This window comes from Phodopus roborovskii, unplaced genomic scaffold (genome assembly GCF_943737965.1).
Source record: "Phodopus roborovskii unplaced genomic scaffold, PHOROB, whole genome shotgun sequence".
Taxonomy (NCBI): Eukaryota; Metazoa; Chordata; class Mammalia; order Rodentia; family Cricetidae; genus Phodopus; species Phodopus roborovskii.
The window spans coordinates 11,346,202-11,361,543 of record NW_026125506.1 but is presented as its reverse complement, the minus strand read 5'-3'; the positions used below and the strand labels follow the sequence as shown (position 1 = coordinate 11,361,543).

Sequence of the window (15,342 nt, the reverse complement as noted above, 5' to 3'; positions counted from 1 at the left end):
ACCTCTGTAACTCCAGTTCTAGGGGCCTGACACCCTTATATAGACAAATATGCAGCAAAACACCAATGCACATAAAAAAAATAAAAAACAAAAAACTTGAGGCTATAAATAGTCCTCAAAAAGAGGCAAATTTGAGGTGGGCGTTGGTGGTGCATGCCTTTAGTCCCAGCACTCAGGAGGCAGAGGCAGGCTGATCTCTGTGAGTTCTAGGCCAGACTGGTCTACAGAGTGAGTGCCAGGACAGGCTCCAAAGCAATAGAGAAACCCATTCTGGAAAAAAACAAACAAACAAAAAAGAGGCACATGTGACAGGCATTACTATTAGATGAATCTTAAATATATAAGTAAAATAAGCCAGACACATAAATATACAGTATGGTTTGTGTTTTTTTTTTTTTTTTTTTTTTTTGGATCAGGATTTCTCTGTGTTTAATAGCCGTGGCTGTCTTGAAACTCACTCTGTAGACCAAGCTGGCCTCAAACTCACAGAGATCCACCTGCCTCTGTCTGCCCACCCCACCCCGCTAGGATTAAAGGCCTGCACCACCACCCGCCACAGTGTTGTTCTTATAGTCTCCAAAGGAGTCAATTTTTGAGACAGAATGATGGGTACCACTAGAGATAAAATAGTTTTTGATGAATATAGAGGTGGGTCAGTGGGGCAAGCCTTTGACCAGGAGCCAGGAGGTGAATTCTGCCTTAAAATTCCTCTGTAAAAAGGGGCTTTCTTCAGTACCCTTCCCATTGAATTATTCTTCCAGGCCCCTCCTCCTTTCACTCACTCGAAACTCCAAAAGCCAATGTACTGCAAGCTTAACAGCTTCTCTTCTCCCTGCTTTTTCTTGGAGATAATTTCACATAGCCTGAACACCTGATCTTCCTACCACCACACCTAGCATTCAGTCTGTTTCCTGAGGAACGCAAACTAAGACATGCTGGGCAGTTCACACTCTCTCCCACTGATGAGTGTTTGAACTGTTCACACTTGCTTGGGATTGCATGTGCATCCCTGTTTCCCAGGGTTTCTCCAGAATATGCCCGGCAGTAAGCCTGCTAGATGCTAGGCTTCCACCTTCCAGCTTCACTGGCTCTCACTCAGTTCCTATAGTGCCTACTTGTATTTCACAGCCGACCCTATCCTCAGTTCCCTACAGCTAGGGCTGATGGGTGCCCTTTCTGTTCTCACAGCACAAATGTGACTGCTGCTTCAGCATCTGCCCAGGGTGCTTCCCCAACAGACAGCTTAGCTAAGGCTTCTCTCTCCCTTAGAGTCCAGCTCTTCACATCAGTTCCTCGGAAGTTTTTTCCTGACTTTGATCCAACCACAGACTGGACCAGTCTCTTCTGCACTGTGTACCTGTAAGCGTCCTATAGCAGTCAGGCAGTAGTGGTGCACCCCCTTTAATACCAGCACTTGAGAGGCAGAGGCAGGCGGATCTCTGTGAGTTCGAGGCCAGCCTGGTCTACAAAGCAAGTTCCAGACAGGCTCCAAAGCTACACAGAGAAACCCTGTCTTGAAAATCCAAACCAAACCAAATCAATCAATCAATCAATCAATCAATCAATCAATCTTACAGCAGCACACTGATAGAGTAATTGCCAAACATTTGAGAGGAGCTGGACTCAATCCTCAGGGCCTGTGTGTACATACACAAATGCACCCTTTTCAATATTGACAGTTTGCAATGTCCCATTGATCTGTGTACACTACCCTGTGGTAGTGGTGGTATATGCTAGGAAATTTACAATGCAAATGAGTTAAAATAATGACTTAGAGTTATCAATCACCTACTTTGTGGCCACTGCTTTCAGGAACTTACAGTGTAGTCAGGGAAACAGTGTAAGACCCATGTTGGCCTGAAACTTGCCACAGGCCTCCAAGTCACAGATCTGCCAGCCTCTGCCTCCAAAGTGCTGGATTAAAGGTGTGAGCCACCATGCCTGGCATTAGAATGTTTTTTTAATTTCTTTTTAAAGATTTTATTTTACATGCATAAACATTTAGTCTGCATTTATGCACATGAACCATGTGTGTGCCTGGTGCCCTGTGCATACTACAAGAGAGTGTTAGATTCCATGGAACTGAAAAAATGACCCCGAGCTGCTTCATGGGTGCTGGGAACCAAACCTCAGTCCTGTATAAGAGTGACAAGTGCTCTTAACCGATAAGACATCTCTCTAGCCACTCACTTGTTATAATCAGCACATGTAGTAAGGTCAGTGGTAGAGCCTGCCTTGGGTTTAACATTGAAGGGGGAAAAAAACCCCAAAGCATCAAGATAACATTATAGACAGGATCTCTCTCCTCAAGTACACAGATTCAGGTAGATAAGCATTAAGGGAGTGTGCTGGACTGCGATGCTTTATTTAGGTGCTTAGCAACTCTGTATTGGACTCCCAGGCCCCTTCTAGTTGGAGTTTTACTAAAATGAATACTGAGGACCAGTGTTTGTTGAGTGCTTAATGCTGATGAACACTCTGCAGAGTACTTTACATTTAGCATCTAATCCATGGTTGTGGTCTATCTGAGTTTCTGAGATGACCTCCCGTGTCCTAGGAAGGTGAGACAGTTGTTCTGGGTGGAAACTGACTTACCAGCCAGTTTCCAGCTTGTATTTCTGACTCAATTACAGTTTTCAGTTAGATTCTGGAGATTGATTTTTTTTTTTAAGTTATTTTGACACAAGGTTTTGCTATGAAGCTCAAGCTAGTCACAAACTATTTCTTGAAAAATAAAAATTTCATTGTCTGTATGTGGATTCTAGGAATGGAACTCAGATTGCCAGTTTTAAGCGAGTACCTTTGCCTTCGAAATCACCTTGCTTGCTCTTAAATCTGCCTCAGCCTTTCTAAAAATTTACCCACTTATTTTTATGTTTTCCAGGGTCTCACTCTGTAGACCAGACTGACCTGTAACTCAGAGGACCCATCTGCCTCTGCCTCAGGAGTGCTGGGATTAAAGACACCGCAGTGCGGGGATTGTAGGCATTTGCCACTACACCTAGCTCAGAGACTGAATTTTCTTATATTTTAATTTTTTATGAACAGGGTGTGTGTGTGTGTGTGCTTGCACGCACGCATGCAGGCATGTGAGTGCATGTGTGCACTCTGGAAGATCAGGACAACTTTAAGGAATAGGACCTAGATCAAACCCAGGTTCTCAGGCTTAACAGTCTGTATCTTCACCTGCTGAACCATCCCTCTGGCCCCATTTTAAAATGCCGTCTTAATCACAATGGAAACCATTTACTTTTTATTTTATTGGTGTTTCAAGACAGGGTTTCACTGTGTAGTCCTTGGCTGTCCCAGAATTCACGCTGTAGACCATGCTGACCTCAAACTCAGAAATCCACCTGCCTCTGCCTCCTGAGCACCACCGCCTGCTTTTTAAAAATTTTCATGTATATCTGTTTAGCCTACATAAATGTCTGAACCCCAGTGTGTGCCTGGTGCCTGCAGATGAGAAGAGACATCAGTTCCCTGGAGTATAGCTGTTAGCTGTGCCTCATGGGTGTTGGGAACTGAACTCTGCTCCTCTGAAAAGGTGGCGATGCTCTTTACACTGAGCCATCCCTCCAGCATGCAACTTAATGCTGTGTAGGCAGGGCCATAACTTACGGCAGACTACCAGCCTCAGTCAGAGCTGGGATTACACAGGTGCACCATCTCATCTGCCTAACCTCTACGTATTGGGCGTTTATCACTTTTATTTTTTCTGTTTCCTTTTTCCAAGACAGGGTTTCTCTGTGTCAGCTCTAGCTGTCCTGGAACTCACAGAGACCATCCTGCATCTGTTTTCTGAGTGCTGGACTTAAAGACCACTACTAACTGGCTATTTTTCTCTTTTTAAGTTTCATTTTTTTCTTCTTTTTAAAGACAGGCTGGCTGGCCAAGAACTCACTTTGCAGGCCAGGTTAACCTTGTATTTAAAGGGATCCACCTGCTTCTGCCTCCTGAGTGCTGGGATTAGAGGTGTGCTTCACCAAGTCCTGCTAACTTCATTTTTTTCAGCAAATATTTACCAAGAACCTACACAGTGCCAGCTTCTGTTTTAGGGGAGAATAATTTTTTGTCACATTGGAATCCTAGTGGGAAATTAAAAAAAAAAAAAAAAAAAAAAAAAAAAGACATGATAAATGGTGATTACTGCTTCAGAGAGAAAGCCACCAGGGAACATGACTATGATTCCTATGGTCTGACTTCACACCCCCAACAGTGTCTGTTTCCCACTGTGTAAGAGGTGATGTCACTTCCTCAGGGACACCACAGTTCATACACTGAGAAGTGAGGACCTTAGAGGTTTGAGAACCCATCTTCATTATTTTTCCCTGGGCTTCTGCCAAGTACCTGGGACTCTGATGTAGGCAAAGCCAAGTGTCACACTTTCTTCCAAAAGCTTAAGACCTGGCAGGCAGGTAAGCTTGCCTCATGGAACCTTGTAGTCAAGAGTTTCACAGTGTGTAGACATGAAGCATGATCATGGACAACTTACAGGTGGGTAGGCTGGCCTACAGACCCACACTGATGATTCAGTTCCAGAGACCAGAACCAGAAGATAAAGTTCCCTAGAATGTTCTGCCACTGTTGGCTAATTGAAAGGGAACTGCTGGCTCTGGGCCCTCACCCTCCAGTCCTGCCATGAGCTGGCAGGCCAGCAGGGAGGGGCCACTCACCCAGTGACTAGCTCGGGCCTGACAAATAGCACCCTCCCTTCTCTTAACCACCACCTTAGACTGGACTGGGGTCTGGAGGAGGATGCAGGGTGCATGTTTGAAGGCTTCAGATGTGCACAGAGAAGCGAAGCTGGTGCTCTGTTCTCAGTGGCCTGTGACTCAGCTTCTGCCTAGTGGATCTCATGAACTATGGTGGTAGTCTGGAATAATTAAGAAGCAGATGGAGAGACATTTTTATTTCTTTATGTCAGGAAGGCACTGAAGAATTTACATAATTCCCACGCCACCAAAAGGTAACCCTCAAAGTTTAGCTGATTGAGCTGAAAATAGGCATGATTTCAGGGTCTGAGAAGTTTACTTCTCCATGTAACTTATTTAAATATTTTGGGATTTTTGAGACAAGGTTTTTGTGCTGTCCCGGCTGTCTGAAACTTGCTCTATAGAACACACTGGCCCCAGACTCAAGGATTCACTCCCTGACACCCCAGTGCTGGGATTAAGAGCATATACCTTTTATCCTAATACTTAGGAAGGATCAGAGATGGGAGGATCTCTGAGTTTCTGAGGCCAGCTTGGTCTACATAGTAAGTTCCAGGACAGCCAGGGCTACAGAGATCGATCCTATCTCAAAAAAATAGTTATGTGTATGTACTTAAGCTTTTTCCTTTTTACTCTTATTTAATGTGTACTTGAGTGTTTTCTTGCATGTATGTGTACTTCATATGTGCCTACAGGCCTGTGAGCCACCATGCCGGTGTTGGGAACTGAACCTTGTAGTGAGCCATTCACTTTGTTTCTCTTGATCCTTATTAAACATCAATAGAACCCAGGTCCTTTGACAAGAACAGTGAGTGCTTTTTTTTTTTTTTTTTTTTGGTTGAGATAGGGTTTCTCTGTATAACAGCTCTGGCTGCCCTGGAACTCCCATTTTAGACCAGGCTGGCCTCCAACTCACAGAGATCTGCCTGCCTCTGCCTCCTGAGTGCTGGGGCTAATGGAGGGTACCACCCCCACCTGGCTCAGGTGCTATATTAGCCATTGAGCCATTTCTCCAGCCTGTACGTTTGAATGTGTACTTTGTGATCCAGATTCAAGAGGCTGAAATCAAGGCCTCTCTTTGCAAGCAAGTTTTACTTATGACCAGTGAGGCAGATGCTAGTTAGATGGCGGAGTTTCCCTTGGAGGTAAGAAGAGCCACCTGTCCTTTTCCAGAGCATTCCACCCTCTCCAGAGGGAAAGCCTGCTCTGCCAGGAAAAGGAGGCATGGGAAGGAGAGGGGGGAACAGGAGGGTTTCCTGTGAAGGCTGTGCGTGCGTATCAAGGTTATGTTTCGTGAATGATGTCACTTTGAAAAGGGTTAAAGCTGCTGATACCGCCTGCAAAAGCTATTACAGTTATTTATCCAGGGGAGGGAAATAGTGTGGGCATCTGGGGAGGAATGGTAGGGTTGTAGTTTTAGCGTAAACAGACTGAGCTATGAAGTGTATTAAAGCGACAGAAAGGGGTATGGGGATGTATCTAAGGGCTTATCACATACAAAGCCATGTTCAACCTAAAACACGAAGCCCCAGCAACAGAGCGCGAGGCACCTGGGGAAGGGTCTCTCTGGTTTAAGGGCAGTCTGGTGACAGCAGAGGCAGGAAGATGCACCCAGCTCTTTCCATTGCTCCAGGCTCAGCATTTGTGGATTGGATGATTATTACCTGCGTGTTATGTGCAGATGCTTGGAAAACGCTCATGCTCAGAGACCAAAAGAGGGCAGAAGGTGTTCCTCAAGCTTCATCTCATTCCTTTGAGGCTGGGTCTGTGTGAACTTCAAGCTCAGGTTTTTTCTAGTAGGCTTGCAGCCAGTGACCTGCAACAATCCTGTCTCTACCCCTACACAGCATAAGATCAGGCTAAGCTCATGTAGGCATTAGGAGCCAAATTCAGGAATCTGTGGTTGCTCAGCAAGCACTCAACCTCTGAGCCTCCTTTCCTGCCCCTATTTTTACTGTTAGTTTTTTGTCCTAGGGGTTTAATGTAGGACTCCGTACATGCTAGGCACTTTATCTCCAACCTTGCAAAGTATAAAGATATATAAAGATGAGGTAGTTTATGCCTGTAATCCTGTCATTTCAGAGGCTGAAGGCAAGTAGATCTTTCTTAGTTTGAGGCCAGCTTGGTCAGTACAGTGAACTCCAGGCCAGCCAAGACTATAAGGAAGGCTATGTCTGAAAACAACAGCAATAATAAGGAATACTGTTGGAGTCCTGGGTCTGATTCCCTGAGGAAACCTCAGGCCAACATAATGTGCTGAGCATTAGGGTAGCAGGAAATAAGATACCCAAGCAGATTCTAAGAGAAGGATGTTGTAGTAGAGGTGGCAGCTGGCAGGATAAAATGCAGAGGGGAGGGACCAGCAAGTGGAAAGGCCTAGAGGAGACAAGAATGATTAGTCAAAGGACTCAAAATACATAGAGCAACGAGGTCAAGCTAAGAGGGAATATGGCTGGAGAAAACAGCTACTCCATCTTCCACAGGTGAATCTCCTCCTGAACCTTAAACTTGGAAGAAAGCAAACTGTTAATGTTATGACACCCAGAATGTCAGCTTCATTTGAAAAGCATCACTGGATGAGTCCCTTTCTGATGATAGCTCATACAGTGCTCTGACATTAGCTCATGGGACTACAGCCTGTTTCTTGTTACACCCTCCATTTTACAGGTGAGAAAACAGACTGTCCTTTGGTGTCTTGTATCTGGATGTACTGCCTAGAGGTTTACAATGTTCCTTTATATAAATGCCTTCGTTCCAGCAGGGCCTCTGACATGGGATGACACACAGAAAAAGCTTTGCTTCCTTCTTTTTTTTTTTTTTTAATTGAGCCACCTAAACATCAGGCGTTATGAATCTGCTGGACTTCTGGTTCCTTCCAGTTCAGCCTGTAGTGTTCAGGAAACCTATGAAGGGGCAATGGTTATAGCCAAAAGGCCAAGTGGCCTCTCAGAATTCCCCACATCTATTCTGGTTCTCTCTTTGGGGCAGCTCTTAGATATCATCTTCTGCCAAATAGAGTTTGTTTCTCAGAATCTGTAAGAAGTGGGAGGTTAGGGAAAAAACAAAACAAAACAAAAAACACGAAAACCCCCCAGCATCTGCATCAACTACTGCAAAATCCCCTGCAGCAGCCTGAGCACAAAGGGCTGGAGCTGCAAACAAAGGGCTGGGTGAGACTGGAAAGTAAATGCTGACACATCCTCTCTCCAGCTGTGAACTGGGGGTCTGAGGGCTGCTGCAAAGGTCATCTGTCTCCACATCTTTGGGCAGGAAATGCAATTCAATCCTTCCAGTGACTGATCACTTTACAAGATTAATGGAAATGTCTCCAACACGGGTCTGTGTTCTGACAGCACAAAAAGTGCATCAAACTTCTCCCCTGGCCTCCTACTCAGCAAGGTCAGCTGATTGCTTGTCTTTCGAAACTCTCCTCCAGGACCTCTGGCATTCCTTTGATAGGAGACCCTGTCTCCAGGGGTTGGACCCAATGATAGCACCTGAGGGTGGGAGGGACTTTTGGAGGCTCTTCTGTTTGTACTTCATCTTTCAAAATAAAGGAAATGTAAAGGGCATGGTAGGCCCTGAAGGGTTAACTGCCAGCCTTCTTGTCCAGCCCTCAGGGAATGTCAGCCAGTGACAACTGAGCATGATGAAGTAATGCCTGCCCTTCTAATTCCATTGGCTACCAGACATGTCCATCAATCCCAAGATGCAAGTTTTGAAAGAATCTTTGAACTTTTATGACTCTCTTCACAGCATTAACCCTTTAACTCACCTGTGGCTTCTTCCCGTCCTTCCACAGGAAGAGGCATGATGAGAGGCAGGGTTCTAGGAGGAACGTTAAACTTTCCCCCATGGGTCAGAGCTTTGCACAGCTTTGTCTTTCCTTTTTGGCTTCAGTCCACAAGGGACTGAGGACTAAATGAAACACAAAATAAGCAAAAATTACTTTAACAGAAACAGCTTGGTCTCCTGATATGTTAAATAAAGTACATTTTAAATTACAAAAGTAATACACAATACAAAATATAACAAAACTTGTCTAAGAGTTGTCAGTGCTGGATCTTGAACACACAAGGTTATATTGTATTTAATTTCTCTCATGTGCCCCCTGCCTACCCCCCATCTGCCAGCATCCAAGAGCATCTACAGGCTGGCAAGCACTCTATTCCTGAGCTGGAATAAATTCCACCAGCCTGGAATTTATTTCTGACCCAGGTAACATATCTCCATGGTAGAATTTTAAAGGTACTACACGGCATGTGGAAAGAAATTAGACCCCTCAGGTCTGATTCAGGCACTATTCATAAGCACACGTGGTTAAGGTTTCAGGGTGCGTGTACCAACGGATAACTTCCTTCTCTTGTCATGTCTCTTTTCCCCATTGTGTCTTTCCAAAGCAAATTCAATGCATGTAAATGGTTAAGTGGTGGCACAGGCCTTTAATCCAAGCTCTTGGGAGACAGGGCCAGGTCGATCAGCTGGAGGTCAGCCTGGTCTACAAAGTGAGTTCCTGGACATCTAGGGCTACACAGTGAAACCCTGCATAGATCTGTAGATATATCTTCTTTGGTTTACCCAAGTAGTGATCAAAACTTAATTTTTATTTAAGGATATCATCAAGTCATTCCATGTGTGCCTATATTCTCTTTTTTTTAATGCTGAAAATCAGATCAAGAGCCTTGGTTTAATTTTTTAATCACTATGATTGGCCTGAAATTCCTGATCTACCTGCCCGAGCCTCCCCAATGTTGATATTAAAAGGAATATGCTACCATGCCTGGCTCAAGCTCTGAGTCATATCAGATGATCCTTGAGTCTATCCATAGGATGTATATCATCCTTTAGAAGTTTATTTTTAAGATGTGGGCAGGTGGGCCAATCCCATCCAACTGGTACCAGGCCAGGCTCGCAGAGCAAGTGCTCTGAAGTCTAAGGCTGCAGAATTCACATTATACCATATGTGCTCTTCCATACAGCCTTTGCTGATATATTTGCCTCCATAGGCTATTCACTCATTCAGTTAATGTTTTGGGTAGTTGATTACAGAAATGCTAAGCCAAACTGGGTCTTGACTCATGCATAAAAAAGCCTGGTAGGTACTTTAAGAGCAATAGTGGCAAATACCCAAAGGCTTCATTGTTTTAAGTTTCTGTTTGCTTGTTTGCTTGCAGCTCTGGGATTGGATCCAGGGCCTTGCATATGATGCTAGGTAAGTGTTGTATCACTGAGCTATAACCCTAACCCATTAATTTTTTATTTTTGAGACAGGTTTTCATTATATTACCCAGGCATTCACTACCATGCCCAGCTTAAGTCTGAATATTTTTGCTACAAGTGTATTTTACTAGTAGAGAGAGTTCTTGGTTATCATTCACAAGTACCTGGGTTCCATCCCATGAGCCCATGCACTCCTGCACACACATTAGGGGCAACTGTAATTGACTAAGGTATATAATACTCCTGTCTGTTCTATGTCATAGTCCCATGGGCAGGTTTACATAGTGGCCAGTCTTGTGGGCTCTGGATCCCTTTAAGCTCTTGGTTCAAATTCTATAGCCATAGTATCATTGTGGTCAAATAACTTAGCATTTCTTTGAGCCTTAGCTATAAATGGGTAGAAATTGGCAATGATTTAAAGAGATGGCAGCTATGAAGCTCACAGGCCCTGTAAGTTCTTAAAAGCCTGGAGCACTGGGGTAGTCCCAAGACTTAGGAGACAGAGGCAGGAAGCTCAGGCAAAGTTTGAGACCTGCCTGGTTTACATAGCAAGTTCCAGGCAATCTAGGGCTAGGTAAAGACCCTGTCTTACAGAAAGGAAACCAAGAGCCGGAATAATGGTATGAGAACAGTTTGTTTCTTCTCAGTCCATCCAGAGGGCTCTCCATCCAGAATCAGTCATCATTTTGTTAAGCCATTTTGGTGTACCTCCTGGCCACCTCACAGTGTGTGTGTGTGTGTGTGCGTGTGTGTGTAAGTGAAGCTGTTACTTCTATGTTTTCTGTCTTTGGACACAGAGCTGCTTAATTAGCTTGTGAGGAGGGATGAAACAAAGCATTAGTATAACACAGGTAGGATCTGACTGGGCCTTTTACAAGACCACGCACAAAGTACAGGAAGTCATTGCCACTTTGTTTCCAGTGGGGCTGGCTTGGTGTTTTTCTCCATTAAAATTACATGTTTTGAATAACCCCCTTCATCTTTTCTCTTCCTCTCACCTAGTCTAAGCTTCTAGGGGGCAATCAGCCAAAGTTACAGCTCCAGGGTCTGGCCCTCCCCCTTTGGTCCGAAATAACCTCCTCCCCCACTTAAGAGCGAATGCTTGGAATTCTTTCAACTGAGGACAGAGCCTTTCATCTGCCAATTACTGATAAAGAGAAAATGCAAATATGCTGGAGAAGGTGATCCATCAAGGATCCAACGTTTATTGAGTGACCACTTAGAGCCAGCAGAGGGGTCGGCATTCTGGGGGAGTCAAAGCGGAACAAACTGCCGGCTGGCCCATTCTTTTCTTAGGGCTGTGGTTTCCTGGAGGTTTGTAAAGCGAGGGGATTAAGTCAGGTGACTAGCCAACAACCCCTTCCCACCCTTGACAAGCCAGGAACTCCCCAATGATGTGATATATGGACTTAACTGCTTCTCTATGAACGTGGCTAACATTAGACTTCTTCCTAATGCCAGCTTTAGGGAATTCCAGGAAGCCAAAGAGGAAGAGAGGAGAACCTCAGGGAGGGGGATGAAGAAGGAAGAACTCAAGCCATTTGACAGTTTGGCTTTATGCCTGCACTGATTCTCAACCCAAGCTCCTCCTTTAAGCAGGATAATTTCATTTTGAAGCATAAATGAACTTGGTGAACATTTGAAAAGGCAAACTGTGATTGTGGGTGCACGGTTTTGCCGTTTTGAATTCCAGCTTCCTCGCTTACAAAACAGAGGCACAAAACATTTCCTTGAAAAGATTCTTTCTCACAAATAAAATGATCCGTGTTTTCTCTCTCTCTCTCTTCCTTTTCTTTTTTGGTGTTGAGTATGGAACCCAGGACCTTATGGTTGCTAGGCCAAATGTTCCACCACTAAAACCACACCCCAGCTGGCCACTGGTTTTCAACAGAGGGGTGGTTAGAAAGGCTGCCCATTGGATGCAGCTGAACCAATGTAGATGTGATTTCGATTTGGTGACAAAGTTTGATGTTTGTTGCCTTATCCCAGTATAAAAGATTTCTACCGCTAACTTGTATGGATGGAATTAAAACAAACTTCAAATAGTAGCTCTGGAGACAGGCAGAAAAAAAGTACAGCATAATATGGTAGGAAATTCTAAAGTGAGTGAGGGAGAAGCATATTATCTCTAAGAGTGACCAATTCTGAGTCGTGACTCACAGCTGATCTCAGGTGGCAAGGCCACTTCCTCCCCACACCCGCCTAAGCCCAGCTTGTTGACAATGGCACAAGATAAAAAGATTCAAAATTTCTTGAATCTGGGTTTTGAAATGTGCAGACTGACCTGCTTTAACTTGTATATTGGATAAGAAGTTGCATTTGGTAGAGGCCTCTCAGCCATGTCATTAGGCCTTGCAGGGCTTAAAGAGTCTGGATGGGAACTAAACTTAGCACCAGCTCGTCTCATAATTAAAACGGACCTGCCCTGCCCATTTTTGGTATTTACAGGATCACCCAGGGCCAGTTCTGGGAGCACTACTCAAGGGGACACTGAGGATCTGATATTCTGTGCATATTCAAAGGGTGCCCTTACCTCCGCTAAGAAACAACATGAATTAATCAAGGTGTGCTATCTCGGAGAGCCATGAACATCCCCATCGCTTTCTTAAGTTGCCACACAAGGAGCTTACCTTTTGCCTGGTTCTGAGTTGCATTAGAGACGCTGACTCCGATTCTCTATTTCCCTCCTGTATATCGATTTATCTCTTCTCAGCGAGTGTTGAGACTTTTCTCGCCCAACTTCTGATTTCAGAGCTCTTCAACCAAGGCTGTCCGAATGAATGAATGAATGAAAGGCTGTCTTCCGGTCAGCTGCAGTCTGAAAAGGCCGTGGACTGGCTGTATTTCCTGTACCTGTGCGTGTGTGCCTATGTTATCATTTCAGTCCCGAGAGCTTAAAAGTTATGCAGTCTACAGATACAGAGCTGCGCTAATTTCTTTCTGAGCCCCTCTGATGCCTCCTCCATATGGCAGGTTCGAAAAGGGATAGGGGTCTGGACAGGCTGGCCCCTCCCCCCCTAGACATGCAGTAGGAAAGCAAAACCAGAAAAAGAAATTATACATACAAAATACTTTGAATTTTGGTTGCCAGCACTGGTAACTAGGAGAGGTAGACGCAGGAAGAGAGGAGCAGCCGTGGGTAATCCGAATAAGGGGGCAGGGGCAGAGGTGGGGGGTCGTTTTGGGGGGTGCCAGGCCCCGGGGGCTTTCACGCCAGCAGGCTCGGCTAGCATTTCCGTGCCTCCCGCTGAGGCCATCCGTGCAAATCTGCACCTCCCTCCCCACCCCCTCCTCTCTTTCCCTCCCTCCCTGCCCCGCCATCTCTGGGATGCGCCCGCCGCCTGCAACTCAACCCTCCAAAAGTCAGCTCCCGGGCGGCGGCGGCGCCTGCGTGCAGAGGCGCACTCGTGACCCAACAACAAAACAGCGATGCCAAGGCGCTAACGGCGCCGGGTGCATCCCAGGCTCCCTTCTGGCCCCACACCTCCTACGGCTGTGGTCCCCGACACCCCCAACCCGAGCTCCCCTTCTCCCCAACTAGCCGGGCCGCAAGCTCCGAGCGCGATCTGCAACAATGTTTACGTTCCGGGGATTATGACGTCGACGCCTCCCCCCCCACAACTGCTGAAAATGGTTTCCTAGGACTTTGCAAACGGATCTGCTTAAGTGTTGGTGCAAAACTTTGTAGATATCGGCTCTGGCTTGCTCTATTTATTTATTTTTTGGTTTCTTTTCTTTAGTCTTCCCTCCTTCCCCCCTCCGCCAAAATGCAGGGGGCAGGAGTGTTGACAATTAATTGGTGAACTCTCCTAAAAAAATGGAGGCAGAGAAAGACTCTGGAAGAAGATTGGTGTGTAGCTTTTTTTTTTTTTTTCCCAAATCTGTATTTGGTATATGATCGATTTATTTATTTATTTTTGGTTGTTTCTTGCTGCCTTTTCTTTCCTTTTCTGTATTTTGCAAGAGGACCGGAAAAATAATAAATTGCATGCAAAAGGAAGCAAGCAGCTTACTCCTCCAGTCTCTTGTGAGGCTCAGGGTCTCAGACACTTAAGTGGGGAGGAGGTAGCGCCGAAAGGCGTGGAGGGGGCTGAGCGGGCTCGGGGTTCGCCTGGGATCTGGGGGGCTGCGGGGCTCGTTGCTGGGCGGCGGAGGGAGGAGGAAGAGGGATGCGGGGAGTGGCGGGGGAGACTCCTTAGGAAGTGAGTGTGCGCGCGCGCTTGTGAGGAGATGAGGCAGCTGCTGGTGCGTTTTGGGGTCTCTGACGGAAGCTTTGTGGTGGGCCAGCTGCCTCTGTGTCCCCAAGCCCTTAACCTTCTCCCCTCTCCTCCTCCTCTTGCACTAGCGGTCGGTCGGCGGGGGCGGCTAGGGTCTCAACCCTTCCGTTTCAGCTTCCCAGCTTTTCTGTAGCTCCGGAGCGGCTCCAGCCTTAGAAATGCCGCCGGCCCCGGGTTCCGGCTTCCCGGGTTGGCCGCTGTGGCCGCCGGGGCTGCTGTTACCGCTGAGCCGGGCGCTGCAGCGGCTTCTCTCGGGGCCTACATCTGCCCCGTCAGCTCCTGCCCCAAGCCCCCTTCAGGGGTTACATAACCGGGCTCCCTGTGGAGCGGGCAAAGCTCAGCACATCACTGGGGTGGGAGCAAAGGAAGGCCCCCAAATAGTATTTCCACGGCTTCAAAGGATGCAGGGAGTGCTTCGTGTACAGACAGTTGGGCCTTGGGGGTGTGAGCCCCTTTTTTTTTTTATTTTCAGCATCTTTGGCATTTGCGCAAAGTTTCTCAGATTGCAATGCTGGGGTGCAGTGGGTGCGCGGCTCTTGCACCTGTTGTGGGCCCAGGGTGAGAGGAGACCCCCAGATCCTCTCAGTAATGTCCCGGGTTCTCTGGTTGGGTCCCTGCAGCGTGCGATTGACCGCCAGAGATACGACGAAAACGAGGACTTGTCGGACGTGGAAGAAATCGTCAGCGTCCGTGGTTTCAGCCTGGAGGAGAAGCTACGTAGCCAGCTGTACCAGGGGGACTTCGTGCATGCCATGGAGGGCAAAGGTGAGGCGCCCCCTCTCCTGGCTGCACTCTGTGCAGAGGGCCAGCGCGCACGTGGGGAGGGAGCTGCTTGTGGCTGGGTTCGTATTTCGCGCCCGCGTCCCCCATTCCAGGGGATCCGGTGACGAAACAAGACCGAGCACTGGGGGTGGGGGGGTGGTAAGGGAGGAGGGCAGGCAGGAAGAGGGCTGGGCCTGGCGTGGGCCTAGGCCCTGATTGTACCCATCACCAACACCAGGGTGGTCATTGCCAAGGGGTTAGCCCACTGAGAGGGACCCGGGAACAGACTCTGGGACTGAGAGAGGACGTGAGCGCAGCATCTTTCCTCTCCCAATCCGGCTGCGCTCTCTGCGCTGCAAGAGGTGCAGTGC

At 46.8% G+C, this 15,342-nt stretch overlaps 1 protein-coding gene across 3 annotated transcripts in view; it reads left to right on the top strand.

Moving 5' to 3' along the window:
- The first annotated feature begins 13,476 nt into the window (after positions 1-13,476).
- The window catches only part of Kdm2b (lysine demethylase 2B), a 114,498-nt gene continuing 112,632 nt past the window's right edge, over positions 13,477-15,342 (top strand). Inside the window, exons 1-2 of one of the 3 annotated variants that reach the window (XM_051176624.1) lie at positions 13,477-13,782; positions 14,830-14,974. In XM_051176624.1, coding sequence (XP_051032581.1) covers positions 13,750-13,782; positions 14,830-14,974 — 178 coding nt within the window. In that variant the 5' untranslated portion in view covers positions 13,477-13,749. Of the gene's footprint in view, positions 13,783-14,129; positions 14,178-14,829; positions 14,975-15,342 lie in introns of those variants that run through there. The other 2 variants (XM_051176622.1, XM_051176623.1) reach the window with 2 other exon arrangements.